At 35.5% G+C, this 15,760-nt stretch overlaps 1 protein-coding gene and 1 non-coding gene across 11 annotated transcripts in view; both read left to right on the plus strand.

Annotated features, from left to right (window-relative positions):
* The window catches only part of UNC79 (unc-79 homolog, NALCN channel complex subunit), a 239,274-nt gene that overhangs the window by 80,444 nt on the left and 143,070 nt on the right, over positions 1 to 15,760 (plus strand). For all 10 annotated transcript variants that reach the window (XM_025442760.3, XM_025442754.3, XM_035720124.2 and 7 more), the window contains exons 8-9: positions 10,395 to 10,459; positions 15,391 to 15,479. In XM_025442760.3, the coding sequence (XP_025298545.1) occupies positions 10,395 to 10,459; positions 15,391 to 15,479 (154 nt within the window). The remainder of the gene's footprint in view (positions 1 to 10,394; positions 10,460 to 15,390; positions 15,480 to 15,760) is intronic.
* Positions 14,123 to 14,228, plus strand: LOC112658121 (U6 spliceosomal RNA). Its single transcript, XR_003135524.1, has one exon. It is a non-coding gene; the product is annotated as a U6 spliceosomal RNA (small nuclear RNA).

A 15,760-nucleotide genomic window follows, 5' to 3' on the forward strand; every position in this document is an offset into this window, starting at 1 on the left:
GATTTTTAGGTCTCCCATTCCTTGGTTGTCCCCAAATTTCAATTTTTGCTTCCCTACTTCAAAGAGTTTGTTGAAATCTGCTCATCTTGTGGAATTGGCAGATAGAGAAATAGGCAGAGGAGGAAGCATGGCCTCAAATACCAGTTTCACTTTTTGATGATTCATTCTTTTTTTGGATCATGGACCCATAATTCTCCCATAAAGTTCCCTGTTTTTTTTGTTTGGTTGGTTTTGGTTGGTTGGTTTTGCTTTTAATCTTGTCCAGCTTTCTTTTTTTTTTTTTTTTTTTTTTTAATTTTATTTATTTATGATAGTCACAGAGAGAGAGAGAGAGAGAGAGGCAGAGACACAGGCAGAGGGAGAAGCGGGCTCCATGCACCGGGAGCCCGATGTGGGATTCGATCCTGGGTCTCCAGGATCGCGCCCTAGGCCAAAGGCAGGCGCCAAACCGCTGCGCCACCTAGGGATCCCTTGTCCAGCTTTCTAACTGTTCTCAGTAGGACAATCAGCTTGAATTGATTTGTCTGTCATTTTTGGGGAAATAGAATCTAAACTCATTTTCTGTAATATTTTCAAGAGTGGAATGTAGGTCGTATATTTTTTGAGTTCAGCATATATAAAAATATCTATTTCTTTACACACACAAACAAACTGTTTCACTGTGAAAAATATGTAAATACTGCTTCATTGTTTTCTGGCATTTAGAATTAATAGAAGGCAAATCATAGACCACTGTGATTTGTCTGTTACAGAATATCTTTCTGGTTCTTAATTCTTGGAGATTTATGTATTAAAAACACTTTTCTTCAACACATATATTTTTACAGCTTTATTTATTTGAGAGAGAGAAAGAGAGAGAGAGAATGAGTGAAAGGGGCAGAGAGAATGGGAGAATCTCAAGCAGACTTCACACTGAGCAAGGATATCCTGAGATTATGATGTGAGCTGAAGCCAAGTGTCAGAGGCTCAACTGACTGTGCCACCCAAGCACCCTTTTCTTAAATATTTTTTATATATGAGTATTTTTTAATTGACTTTTGCCTATAACATTAGGAATGCTTTCAATCTGGAAATTCAGGTCCTTTCTCAGTCTTTTTAAGGAAATTTCTCTTTAGTGAAATTTTAAATTATTGCTTTCTTCAAATAGTTTTGGTATGTTTCTCAGGAATACCATAATTCATTGGTCAGATTTTTGTTTCTGTGCTGTGTAGCTATTCTAACCACTATTTTCCATATATTTATCTTCTATATTCTTAGCCTCTCAGATTGATTTACTACATAACTTACTTGACTTTTCCCCCAAATCAGTTCTGTTTGTTGCTTTGAATTCAGGTTTCTAATTTTGCTCTTTTATTTTTAGTTTAATTATACTTATCATATCTTTTGTCCAAATTCATTTTTATCTCATTCTGTTAGCTTCCCATCTTACCATGAATTTCTGTGACTTTCTACTCCTGTTTTTATAGAAGCCACGTGATCTTGCATCGAGTCGCAGATACTACAATACCTTCCTAAAATATTTTGATTCATAGACTAGATAGTTTTCAGACATATTTTCTCTCAGGTGTCAACATGATATTTTCTTTTATTTGAAGTATACATTGGTTGGTCCTTCTTTTTTTTTCTTTTTAAAATCAATTTTGCTGGTTCTGTTAGTGGCCAAGTGAGTCTGTACTGTGCCCCATGGTGTGCTGTTTTGGCCCATGTTACAGCCAGGTGAGCCTGAACCAGACTGAAGTCCCATCAGTGGGGATCATCTTGTGCCTGGCTTTCATCTCTTCACCCTGAGGGTGCAGAGACCTGAGCCAGGCAAGTAGTATTGGGGCTCTGAGACCAGATACACATGTGTCTTCACCTAAGCCAACCTCATCCATGTTAATGAGGAGGCTGTGGCCAGTCGACTGGACCACTGGCCACCCCTGCATTATCAACTAGATTGTTTGTGTGGTCTGATTGCTATGTTCATTCCATGTATGTGCAAAGACTTGAGCCAGGCTGCATGGGTTCCATCCTAGCTCCAACATGATCTTGCTGTGTGACCTTGTCCAGTTACTTACGCTCTCTGTGCTGGATCTTAGATGTTTGAGGATATGGCCATGGACTTAACTCTGGAAGAGTGGCAGAAGCTTGATTCTGCATTGAGGACTGCCTTTAGGGATGTGATGCTAGAGAAAGATAGAAACCTCACATCAGTGGGATGCCCTGTTTCCATGTCCAATGTGATTTTCAAATTGGAGCCAGGAGAAGAGCTGTGGATGGTGGGGGAGGGAACACTACCTCCAGCCTGTCTAGGAGATGTTTGGGAAATTGGTAATCAAATAGAAATACACCAAGAATATAAAGAGAGACTTTTGAATCAAGTGAATTGCATCTATGATAAAACACCTACTGAACAGAAAGGGTATGGACACAAAGCATTTACAAACATATTTCATCTCTTCTCATTTGCGAAGATATTTATTCCATCAAGACAAAAACTCCATGAGCATGTTTTAGGTGGAAGGAATTTGAAAGATAACTTAGATTTACTTGATTTAGAAGAAAAACACCTTATGAATTTAATGGGGATGAAAAATCATTCAGTTATAGTTAATTTCAAATCAAGCATGAAAATATTCATACAGGTAAGAAAATTTATGAATGTGGGAATGTGTAATTAATTGGATGCCAGAATGTCCACCCTGAAGAGAATCCCTGTGGATATAATGAGTGTGGGGAAAGTACTGATTAATCATCCTTTACTAGACACAGGAGATCTCATACGAGTGAGAGACACTATGAATGCAAATTCTGCCAGGAAGCCTTTAGTAGAAAAACATACCTCATTATACACCAGTGAATTCAAACTAGAGAGAAATTCTGTGAAAGTGGAAATGCTTTCAGTAGTAGTTCTTATCTTATTCAGCATGAAAAAAATGCATACTGGTAGTACATACTATAATGTAATGAATGTGGGAAGCTATCCAGTCTGTGGTAAGTTGTAACAGTAGACCTAACAGACCAAGACATCATTATTCCATATAAACTTTAAATTAAGATTAGTTTGACAGGAAGAATTCTGAATTTTTTTTCTCTTCTGAACTGGTATCAGGATACCTTTATGTTGGAAATGACACAACATAAAAACTGACTTAACAAAAGAAAGTTTATTGGTACATATCATAAGAAAGTCCAGGATAACTACTTAAAAGGAAGAAAAAGAGAATTTGACATTTTGAGAAAGTCTAAATATTGAGTCTTCTGATCCATGAACATGACATATCTAACCATTTATTTAGGCCTTGTTTAATTTCTCTCAGCAATATTTGCTAGTTTTCAGTGTGTAGGCCTTATAGATATTTTGTTAAAGGTATTCTTAAATCCTTTATCAGTTTGGATGCTATTGTAAACAGTATTTACAAATTTAATATTCTATTTGTTCATTGCTATTACATAAACATGTAATTGTTTTGTATTTTGATTTTATATGCAGCAATCTTGCTAAACTCATTTATTAGTTTTTGTAGCTTATTTGTAAGTTTCTTAAGATTTTCTGTGTACATGATTATACTCTCTTGCAAATAAAATTTTTTCTTCTTCCTTCCTAATTTGTACATTCTCCTAACTTGCCTCCCTGCTACCTTTCCTCCCTTCCTGCCTCCCTCTCTCCCTTCTTTTCTTCTTTCCCACCTATCCTCCTCCTTCTTTCTTTTTCTCATTGCACTGGCTTATTTCTTCAGTTCAATGTTGAATAGAAGTGCTACAAGTGAGTATGTTTGTTTTCTCCCCCCAGTCTCTAGGGGGCATGTATTTGGACTTTTAGCATTAAATCTGATACTGGTTGTAGGCTTTTTACAGGTGCTTTTTATTAGAGTAAGGAAGTTCCTGTCTATTTTTAGTTTACTGAGAGTTTTAATCAGAGTTTTATACTGCACAAATGTCAGTTTTGGTCAAATACATTTTCTTCTATTGAGATGATCACATGACTTTGTCTTTTATTTTGTTAATATGGTAAATTACATTCATTTACTTTGCATTGTGAATCCAACCTTATATTACCTGGGATAAGTTCCACATTGTCAGCTATATTATGTTGCCAGATTCAGTTTGCTAGTTTTTGTTAAATTTTCTGACTCCTACATTTATGAGGGACATTAATCTAGTTTTCTTTAATTATAATTGTCATCTTGTTTTGTTTACAGAGTAATGTGGCCTCATAAAATGAGTTGGGAAGAATTTCCTCATGTTCTGTTTTCTGAAAGAGTTTTTGTAAAATTTGTATTATTTATTCCTTAAATAGTTTATAGAATTCACTGGTGAGTCTATCTGGACTTGAAGTTTTCTCTGTAGGAAGATTTCACATTATCAATTCAATTTAATGTTATGGGGCATTTAGGTTTTCTACTTTTTATTCAGTCATATTTATAATCTGTTTTTTGAGGAATAAATAGTTTATGCATTTTGTTCAACTTGCCAAACTTTTGGCATATCTGTAGGATCTGTGGGGATGTCCTCCTACCTTTCACTTTTGAAAGGTAGGTAATTTGTTTGGTAATTTGTTTTTCTCTCTCTCTGTCTCTCTATTTTTGGTATTGGTAATTTGGTATTGGTAATTTGTTTTTCTCTCTCTCTGTCTCTCTTTTTTTTAAAATCAGACCAGACAGGGGGCTTATCATTTTTATTGAACTTTTCAAAGAATCAGCACTTGGTTTTATGATTTTCTCTACTGGTTTTTTTATTTCTAGTTTCATTGATTACTGCTTCTACCTTTATTATTACTTCTATTAATATTGAGTTTAACTTCTTCTTTTTCTGTCTTACTAAGATAGAAGCATAAATTGATTATTTTGGACCTTTTATATGATCTAGTTTAAGAATTTAAAACAATAAATTTACTTTTAGGTATTGTTTTAGTTTCATCCTACAAATTGGTATGCTATGATTTCACTGTATTTCAATATAGGGTATTTTCTAATATTCTTTATGATTTTTCTTTTTATTTATGGATTGTTTAGAAGTGTGTTTTTTTTTTTAATTTTCATTTATTTATGGTAGGCACACAGTGAGAGAGAGAGAGGCAGAGACACAGGCAGAGGGAGAAGCAGGCTCCATGCACCGGGAGCCTGATGTGGGATTCGATCCCGGGTCTCCAGGATCGCACCCTGGGCCAAAGGCAGGCGCCAAACTGCTGCGCCACCCAGGGATCCCAGAAACGTGTTTGTTTAAGAGTACAAATACTTGATGATTTTACAGTTATCTTTTTATTTATTTCTAGTTTAATTTCATTGTACTCAGAAAATTTACTCTATGATTTCATTCTATCTAAATTTTTGAACTTTATTTTATTGACCAGAATATTGACTCAATACTGAGAGAAGATTGTTGAAATTTACAACAATAATCATGGGCTTATTTCTCTTTAAGTTCTGTCAGTTTGGCTTCATTTAATTTGAAACTTTATCATTAGATGCCCACATATTCATGATTGTTATGTCATTTTGATGAATTGATTCATCATGAAATATCCCTCTTTATTACTGGTAATATTCTTTGTTCTGGAGCCTATTTGTCTGATATTTATATAGACACTGCAACTTTTTTGTAGTTAGCATTATATTAGTGTGGTGTAACTTTTTCTCTATTCACTCTTTTAAAAATTTTTTATTGGGCAGCCTGGGTGGCTCAGCAGTTTAGTGCCACCTTCAGCCCAGGGTGTGATCCTGGAGACCCGGGATCGAATCCCACGTTGGGCTCCCTGCATGGGGCCTGCTTCTCCCTCTGCCTGTGTTCCTGCCTCTTTCTCTCTCTGTGTCTCTCATGAATAAATAAATAAAATCTTAAAAAAATTGTTTTTAAATGATTTGAGTAATCGTTATACTCAATGTGGGGATCAAGTTCACGTGCTTTTCTGACTGAGCTAGCCAGGTGCCCTTCTATCTGTTTACTTTTAACTTATCTATCTTTATATTTCAATTGTGTTTCTCCCAGGCATATTTTTTTTTGAAAAAGTTCAATCCTTTTTTGACAATCTCTGCCTTTTAGACCATTTACATGCCATGTAATTATTGTTTAGGCTATTTAGATTTAATGTAATTACAGATATGGTTGGGCTTAAGTCTGTCATCTTACAGTTATTTTCTATTTGTCCCATCTAGGTTCCTTTTCTTTTTAATATCTTGTCTTCTTTTTGGTTAAATGTTTTTAGTATTCCATTTTACCTCTGTACTGAATTATTAGCTATATCATTTTTAAGAAGAATTACTCTAAAGTTTATAATATGTACCTTTAACTTCACAGTCTACCTTCAAATAATATTATACTAGTTTACATGTAATGAAAGAACCCTATGCACTTTTATCTACTCCCATCCTTTTTGTTCTTCTTATCAAATATTTAGTTCTGTAATTATTACTCTCACAATACATGGCTGTAATTATGTGAAACAGTAAATAATCTTTTAACAACATGCAGATACAGGTAGAAAGTCTTTTGTATTTGCCACTTGTAGAACTCTTTATGTCTTTTCATAGGTCTAGCTTCTATCTGGTATAATTTTCCTTCAGGCTTTCTTTAACATTTCTTGTTGTGGAGCTCAGCTGGCAGTGAATTCTCTTATCTTGTATTTGTCTTCAGATAGTCTTTATTTCATATTCATTTATGAAGGATATTTTCACTGGGTATAGAATTCTAGGTTGACAGTTTTTTTCTTTCAGCCTTTTAAAGATGTCGTTCCATTGTCTTCTGGCTTGCATTGTTTCTGGCGAGAAATCAGCGATCATTCTTATCTTTGTTCCCCTGTAAGTAATGTGTCTTTTTTTCCTGGCTGCTTTTAAGATTTTTCTCTTTATTGTGGCTTTACATTAATTTAATTATAAAGAGTTTTGCTGTGATTTTCTTTGCTCTTATTTTGCTTAAGATTCATTGAGCTTCTTAGATCTGTGGGGTTATAGTTTTTGCCAAGTTTGAAAAATTTTGGTCATTGTTTCTTCAAATATCTCCCTCCTCCCCACTTTTGCTCCTTTTGGACTTTTAAGCAGAAGTACTTTATACTGCCCAATATTTTCCCACAGCTCACTGAAGTTCTGTTTATTTTTCTTCCAATGCTTCAGTTTCAGTAGTTTCTTTGGTTATGTCTTCTAATTCACTGATTTTTTTCCCTGTGTATTGTTTAATCTGCCATTAAGCCCATTCAGTGATGTTTCCATGTTCTATATTGTATTTTTAATTTTAGAAATTCCATTTGGTTCTTTTATTATATCTTTCATCTCTATCCTCATTGTGTTCTGTTTTCTTTTGAATATGTTTATAATAGCTGTTTTTAAGTCCTTGCTTGCTAACCACCTTGTCTCTATGATTTCTGGGTTTATTTCTATTGGTCAGTTTTTTTCCCCAGTTAATGGTAACATTTCTTTCCTTTTTCAAATATCAAATAATTTTTTACTGGATGTTGGACTTCATGAGTATTACGTTATTGAGTATCTGGATTTTGTTGTCTTCCATTATTATGTTTCAAGAGGTTTGTTTTGGCTGTCAAGTTACTGGTGGATCACCTTGACCCTTCTAGGGCTTGTTCTTATGCTTTGTTAGGGTGAGCCTGGAATAGCTTTTTTCCTAATGTTATTTTAGCCCTACTGCTAAGGTATAATTTCCTAGAGTCTCTACTGAATGCCTCAGGTTTCCACTGAGTTCCCTTCACTCTGGGTGGAGCTTGAATATCTCCCAGACCTGTATGAAATGTAGGAGTTATTCTACCTACAGACCCCCTATAGTTGTTCTCTATGCAGCCTATGGAGTTTTGTCGTACACATGTTCTGCTTATTATAAAGCCAAAGCCCTAAAAGGATTCTTACTCAGATTTCTGGAGCTCTTTCTTTGCATAACTCCCTCTTCTTTGCTATACTACCCAGCAAATATAAATCCACTTGCCTCTTTAAACTCTAGTTTTTGTCCCCTCAATTCAATGAAACCACCTTACTGTGCTTCTCTTTCTTCCATATCTGGGAAGAAACTGCTACCAGGACGAAAGCCAGGGTGATGGTAGGGCTGACTTTATTGTTTTTCTTGTCTCAAGGATGATTGTCCTACAGTACCTGTAGTCCAATTTCTGAAAACAGTTGTTTTGTATATATTTTCCAGTTTTCTACTTGTTTACGATGGGATGGCAAGTCTAATACCAGTTACAATTACTCTGTTATGGTTGGAAACGTATTTCTTGTCTGCTATGTTTTTATATTATATATTTTTTCTTTTTATTTTCAAATGAAGGGAGCTCTATCATGACTATATTTGCCATATAGTAAGATATGTAGATTGATCCTATATCAGAATCAATTGTAATTCTTTTCCCAATTACAAATACCTGTTCTCTACCTTTAAAGATTTTGATTCAGCAGATTTAACATGAGTTTCAGGTATCTTATTTTTGAAACTTGACAAGTGAATTTTGATACACAAGAAAAGCTAAGAATCCCTGTTCTGGTAAGTGTAAATCTAGTATGACTTTGGTAAACTAAATGAGGTATCCCACAATTTATTTTTAATTCAGTGACACCGTAAAAATGAAATAAAATACTATAGGAATAGGACCTCCTGGATATCCCCACTATCTACATATAAAGCATTAATTTCTGGCAAAGCATGAGTCTTCAGGGCCCTGATCAAGTACTATGGCTATGGTACATTCTTATTTCCTTATACCTTTGCCATAGCAGTTGTTATATATTTTGAATATTACTTCTATCTCAATGTCAAGACTTCATAATGTTTATAAAGTAGTCTGCAAATATTCTCATAATATAGGAATTCATTAATGGCTAGCAGATTTTATCTTATGTACCAACTCTGTTTTATTAATGGTAACTTTCTGGAGCTCTGTGTTGAGAATGATTCCTAAACCAGTTCTGGACTCAGCAGGAAGGTATGATCTTATGGATTAGTAGTATCTGTCAGGACTTTGGGATTGAAGGAATGAGACCTGTCCTGTGTATTTGCAACTCCTATACTGGTTAAAGGCAGTCTTTTTTTCTAGGTTTCTCTAATTATACTTATCACTACTCTCTATATTCATCTTGACTTTTCCACATGTAGAAAACATTTTATAGTTATAGAATGCCTATATTCAAATTATTTCTTCATTTATCCATCCTTATTTATTTATTCTTTCTTTCTCTCCAAAAATATAATCAGTATGATGCTGTGTTTTTAGAGTAATGGTTTTTGGTCTGTACTTCTTATCTTCTTTCAAATAAATCAATCCATTGTGTATTTTTTAAAGCCAGTGGCTCTGTTGACCTTCTTTTCCTATATTTCAAGCACATAATCTTATACTTGGTCTAACCATAGACTAGAAGATTTGAAGTTGGAACACCCCTGGACAAAAAACTTTATACGGTCTGGAGTATTATTAATAAACATTTTTGAATTGTAATGGGATAGATAACTAAGTAAGAATATCATCTCATCTACAAATTCTTGTATATTAGGCCAATCATAATCCTATATGTAAGATCTAAATATGGCAATTTAGAAACAGTGCCCTATTTCTAAACATGTAATTTTATTGCATTTTAAATGATGGAGTATTGTTAGCTAAGTGCTTTGGACTACTGAATCATCTAGATGATGATAATTACTTGTTGCGACTTTCATTCTGATCTATCCCAGATCGCTTGGTTCTTATATCCTCCTTCTCTGTGCATACTGTGTTAAGGAGTGGGTATTAGCAAACTAGCAGGGGTTAGTCTGTGAGTCACAGTCTGTGGTGTGTGAGAGATATATTTCATTTTGGGCAAGAAACTCATCTTTCCACTCTCCACATTTGATGGGAATGGGGTGGGACATGGAATAGTGGAGGTTGACTTACCATTCATTTCAATTATTATCAGTTTGAAACACTTCTGGTGCCAGAAATTGAGGATGTACAGCTTAGTATGTACTAAAATGAAAAGTGCGATGTTGAGAACCAAGAGATAGAGGTTCTAGTCTTAGCTTGTCATTTACTAACTCTGTGACCCTAGTGGGCTACTTAGCCTTTTTAACTTTCATTTATTCATATATGAAATGAGGTTAATAATCTGCTGTACCTATTCTACAGAGTTGTTGGCAGGATGAAGTGAAACCATAGAGGTAAAAACCTTGGAGAACTTATTAATGATATATCATTGTGAGGTAATATTATGGTACTGTGTATGCCACCTTATACTAGCTTGTCTCTCCCCATGGGAAAATAGATGGAGTTGTGATATCTTTGTTCAAGTTTTAAATTTGTCATAGATTTTAAAAATGTTTATTTTAGGAAGCCTCTCGATGACGGTTCTACTTAGGAAGAAGAAACCTAGTGTAATATCTACTATGCTTTTACTAGGGCACCAATAACTTAAATAAGAAGTATTTATCATCTATACTTTGCTTTACAGCTTGGAATCCTATCCACTGCCAGCACATTGAATGCCACAATGCAATTAACAAGCCAGCTGTGAAGGTACTGTTTTATTAGACCTGGTGCCATATTGTATTGTCAGTGGTCAGATTATCAAGAGCAAATTGCTAAATGAAATGGAGTAGGTTCCATCCTTCTCTGTAAAGCAGAGAGGCCAGTGCTCTATAGTACACTCATGCACCTCCAGGTTCAATCTGACTGTACTTGGTGGATTGGTTCAGGATGGGGCAATGAATAGTGGTGACTGGATGTTTGGCGACGAGTTCATGGTCAAGTGCTGTGTAGCAATGAGTAATTATCAGAATAATCCTGGTGAAACACTTACATAGTCCTTACTTGGCTTCTATCTGAGTTAATAAACTCAGGGAGATGTACTTTGCCCCAGTTTCACTAATTTCAAATTATTAGTGTCTGGTGTATAACTGCGAATCCAAGAGTCCTACGACACAAATAGATAAAATTGTTAAGTCTTGACTCAGATCACAGATATGTTTAGTCAAAACGACTGAGAGGTAGTTGGGCAGCAAACACATGGAAAGGTATGTTAGAGGTAAGGGAACCGTGGTTTAGAATGGCCAAGACACTTACCTAAGCCAGAACCGGGTACCTTGGCTCTCAGCCTTGTTCTTTTTCTACTACCACAAATTCCCCTGTTTTGTTATAACCCTGAATCTTTGAATTTAAATGTTAAGAAAAATAATCACACCTTTTAACCAAATTATTTATGGTATATTTGTTGGATACAATACTTGGCTGAAGAGATTGTGTCTGAGTTTGCAAGGATTAACTTTTATATTATGAAGAGTGGGAGTTAGGTCAAGTCATTAGAGTTCACAGATACTTTTTAGGACCTAGTATCCTGGGGGTTTACCTCCCTTCTTCTATAGACAGGAAGACTGTAAAGATTACCAAATAATAGAAACATAATAGTATCATTTTATAGAAACAGAGGAGAAAAGTTAAAATGAGATATAAAAAATATAAATGGAATGAAAAGAAATGTAAATGGACCCCAAAATGTGTTTCATATACCAGAAATGTCAGGAATGCCAATAATAACATTGTCATCTAGATGTATCTTACTAACATTGTCATCCAGATATATCTTCCGGCAGAGGACGTTCTTGTATTATTATGCTTGATCTCTGGTTTTGATAAAGGCAAATTGAATGAATTTATGTTGAGGAAGAGCAAGTGAGGGTAAACTACCAATGGTGGTATAGTCTCACCCATTCTATTATGAGTACTCCTCTGAACTTCCACAGACATTTGGGATTCAAAGGTACTTTTCTTTGGTCTGAGGACATTTTGAGCTAAATACCTGTGAGTTCATGTATTATTTATAGAATTCAGCTTAATTCTTTGGGTGATGAGAATTGCGTAGCTTCCTCACTTTAGTTTCTTTATCTGTTTCCTCTTCCTGCTTGTGTTAAAATGCCCTCTTTTGGTTCACTCAGACGTCAACAGAAAGGAGGTCTTTTTGTCTGATTTTTCCACTTATTTTTTCCTTGACCTTATGTCATACTGCATTCTCAGGAGTTCTCTGACTTCATTATTAGTAAATGATTTTTGGTTTTCCACTCACAGAAGTCATCATGAATTAGATTTTCTCCCTCTCTTCTACACAAACAGCTTAGTCCACCCCTCTGGCCCAGCTTTGCTTTGCCTACAGGCTGTTCCCCATAGCTAGTCATGCAGGACAGGCAAAACCATCCTACCTTTGTCCCATTTTTAGGTGAGGTGAAATTCACATAACATAAATTCAACCAATTTTTACAAATTACAGGCAAAACCATCCTACCTTTGTCCCATTTTTAGGTGAGGTGAAATTCACATAACATAAATTCAACCAATTTTTACAAATTTTTACAAATTATTATTATTATTTAAATTCAATTAGTCAACATATAGTACATCCTTTGTTTCAGATGTATAGTTCAGAGATTTATCCATTACATACAACACCCAGTGTTCATCACATCGCTTGCCCTTCTTAATGCCCATCACCCAGCTACCCCATCCTCCACATCCCCCCTCAAAGTGAATCATTCATTGGCATTTAGCACATTCACAATGCTGTGCACTATCATCTTTATCTAGTTCCTAAACATTTTCATCACTCACCCCCCTGCCCCCAATTTTACTTTCTGAACTCCAGTGTTCCTAAAGAATTTTCTTTTGTATTTTTACTCTGCTTCCCTGGGAAGGTAACATTTTTGTTAGTGCCTCTTGTGCTGGGGCTGTTTTTGCATGACACCAGGTCTGGCTCAGTATTGTTTTTTCATTGCAATATGAACACTCCCCAAACCCATGTATATATGACTATGTGACATATAGGTCGAGGGTATCCAACATCTAGATACTTAGGGAAGAATATTAAATGAAAAGGAAGTCATCCTTTATAGTATGATGCCAATTTAATTTAAAAATCACATAGATGTATATTTATATTCATATTCATAGTGGAAAAACAACCAGTAAAGCTCATCAGAATGTTATTAGTGATTACATTGAGAAGGCAGGTTAATGAGTTATTTAAATTTTCCTCTTTTCTCCATTTTCCTGAGCCTCTACATTGGGCCTAATTGTATTTTAAATGGAAAATAACTATTTTTTAATGCAGCAGTCAGATATGAACATATTAATGTGTATGTAAACTGACCTGTTCAGACTGTCCACAAATGGGTCTTATGAATGTAGGAGTTTTTCCTTATGAACAGAATGAAAAAATGTCTTTACCTGACAAGAGTATCAATGACTCATTGGAAATGAAAGTGAAGTAAGTATATTGAAGAACAGGTCTACACTGGGTACATGGTAAAGACTCAGGGAAAATGAATTTATCCTCACAATATGCATATTATCTCCGTATTCATGAGTTTTAGCACTAGGCAGTGATGATTTGCCAAATGGAAATGTATTATCTATTTTTGTTGCAATACACTGCAAAAACATACTTTTTTTCCCCAAGATTTTATTTATGTATTTGAGAGAGAGAGACTGAGACAGAGAATGCAAGAGCAGGAGGGGCAGAGGGAGAGAGAGAAGTGGGCTCCCTGCTTAGGGACTCAATCTCAGGACCCTGGGACCATGACCCAAGCTGAAGGTAGATGCTTAACTGACTGAACTACCCAGATGCCCCCCAAATGTACTTTTTAGGCAAGAGCCAAGAGGTGTGACAGTATTCAAAATGAAAATATGTTACTTAAGAGTTCATTATATCACACTCTGCTTTTGGTTTTACTTGGTTTTGTTTGCAGATCACTTTATAAAATACTTTATAGCCCAGATAATTATATAAACGAGAGTTAGCAAACTATGGCCCACAGCCGAATCTGGCCTGCTAACTGTTTTGTAAATAAAGTTTCTTTTTTTTTTTTTTTTGTAAATAAAGTTTCATTGGAGCACATTTGTTTGTGTATTGTCTATGGCTGCTTTCATGCTACAACAGCAGAGTTGAGTAGTTGTGACAGATAATGTATGGTCCCTAAAGCCTGAACTATTTACTCTCTTGTCATTTATGGAAAGTTTGCTAACCCTTCATTTAACACACCAAAAAGTAATTATTCATTGCATCAAAGGAGGTGTGAAACTTATGAAAATTTTCACACTGGCCCTCTAGCATGAAGGAATATATAATTTACAGATTTTGATGATATAACAATTGAAATTTAGGAATTCCAACTCTTGGTTTCCCAGTCATTGTGCTCACTTCAGCAGCCATACATTAAAATTGGAATGATCTAGAGAAAATCTGCTTGGCCCCTGCACAAAGATGATACACAAAACTCTTCAGGTTTTAATTTTAAATGACAGGCTGCTTGGGTTATAAATTTGGTTCATTTTTCCTCCCTAATCAGTAAAAACAACCAAAGAAAAGGCAGAACAGAATTCCAGAAGGATCTGTGTCATAGGCATATTAACTATACAGTCAGCTATAGCATGGATTATTTCTTGTAGGACAGGAACAAAATTAAAAATGACTTTGGTAAGTCATAGAAATTAAACCTGATGTAAAGTACAAAGTTCAGCTAGTTGTGTTCACTTGATTTTAAACATCCAGGTATTTGAAATACCCTGATTCAACAGTAAAACAAACGCTTTTCATCTGTGTCATTAAGCTCATGGAAACTCAGCCATATATAATGCAAAACTGAACAGGGCACAGCAGGGTTAAACGAACTACAGGTTATGCATGGAAGGATAAAAACACCTAAAAGTGCGACATTGGATAGTTGATATAGAACTTCGTTTCAGAGTAAGAAAAGCAAATTGCTCAGTGTTAGGCCACACATGAAATTTTTTGAATGAAACTTCTAAGAAGCAAAATTCTCCACTGCCAGAATTTTGGTATCAGTTGTGATTTTTAAATTTTAATATATTTTCCTTTTCCGAAAGAGAGATTGCTGTGTTTCCCACTTTCTTTTCTTTTCTTTTTTTTTTAATAAGTATTTTTTTTTTTTTTTTAATTCAGAGAGAGAGAGAGACTGAGGGGCAGAGACACAGGCAGAGGGAGAAGCGGGCTCCATGCAGGGAGCCTGACGCGGGGCTCTATCCTGGGTCTCCAGGATCAGACCCCGGGCTGCAGGCGGCGCTAAACCGCTGCTCCACCGGGGCTGCCCTGTTTCCCATTTTCAAGCAGGAATGAATGCACCCGTAACATAGAGGCAATTCCAGCCACCACTGAACAAGATTTTTCCTCCTTGTGGAATGAGGGTGGATTTGTTGACACTAGTTGTTACTTAATTGCAGATAACAGGAGAAATGAAATCCCACAGTAGGTGGATTTAAATCTCCAGTGTGGACTCATCAGCCAGTGCAGGAAAAGCATCTATAGGTTAAGTGGGTTTTACTAAAAATATTTATTCTATTTGCTTTTGAAAATCCGTCACAATTGAAACCTTTGCATTCACAACATGGGGGGTGTAATAAACAGCAAAGGAAAGTTCATTCTGCCTTTTCCTGTGTTTCAGATGTGTATAGACCCTTCCCTGTCAGTGGCTCTGGGGGATAAACCACCCCCATTGTATCTCTGTGAAGAATGCAGCCAGAGGATCGCAGGGTAGGTATAAGTATACTCCAAGAAAAGGAAATAGAGCAACAAGGGAAGATAAGAAAAATCAGTTGGACTTAAATTGGCCACATTACTCCCATTTCCCACTAGTCTCTTTGTTTTTTAAAGGTTCATTTGTCAGATATTTGATATATAGCAAACTTTCATTTGAGAGATTTCAGCTTTGAAAAATTGCAATATTTCTCCCCGTGCAATAAGAGAAAGCAATTCCATGTAATAAAGCAGCCCCAATTTTCAAGTGACCCTGTTAAAAAAGGCCACAGAGAAAA

This window comes from Canis lupus, chromosome 8 (assembly GCF_003254725.2).
Source record: "Canis lupus dingo isolate Sandy chromosome 8, ASM325472v2, whole genome shotgun sequence".
Taxonomy (NCBI): domain Eukaryota; kingdom Metazoa; phylum Chordata; class Mammalia; order Carnivora; family Canidae; genus Canis; species Canis lupus.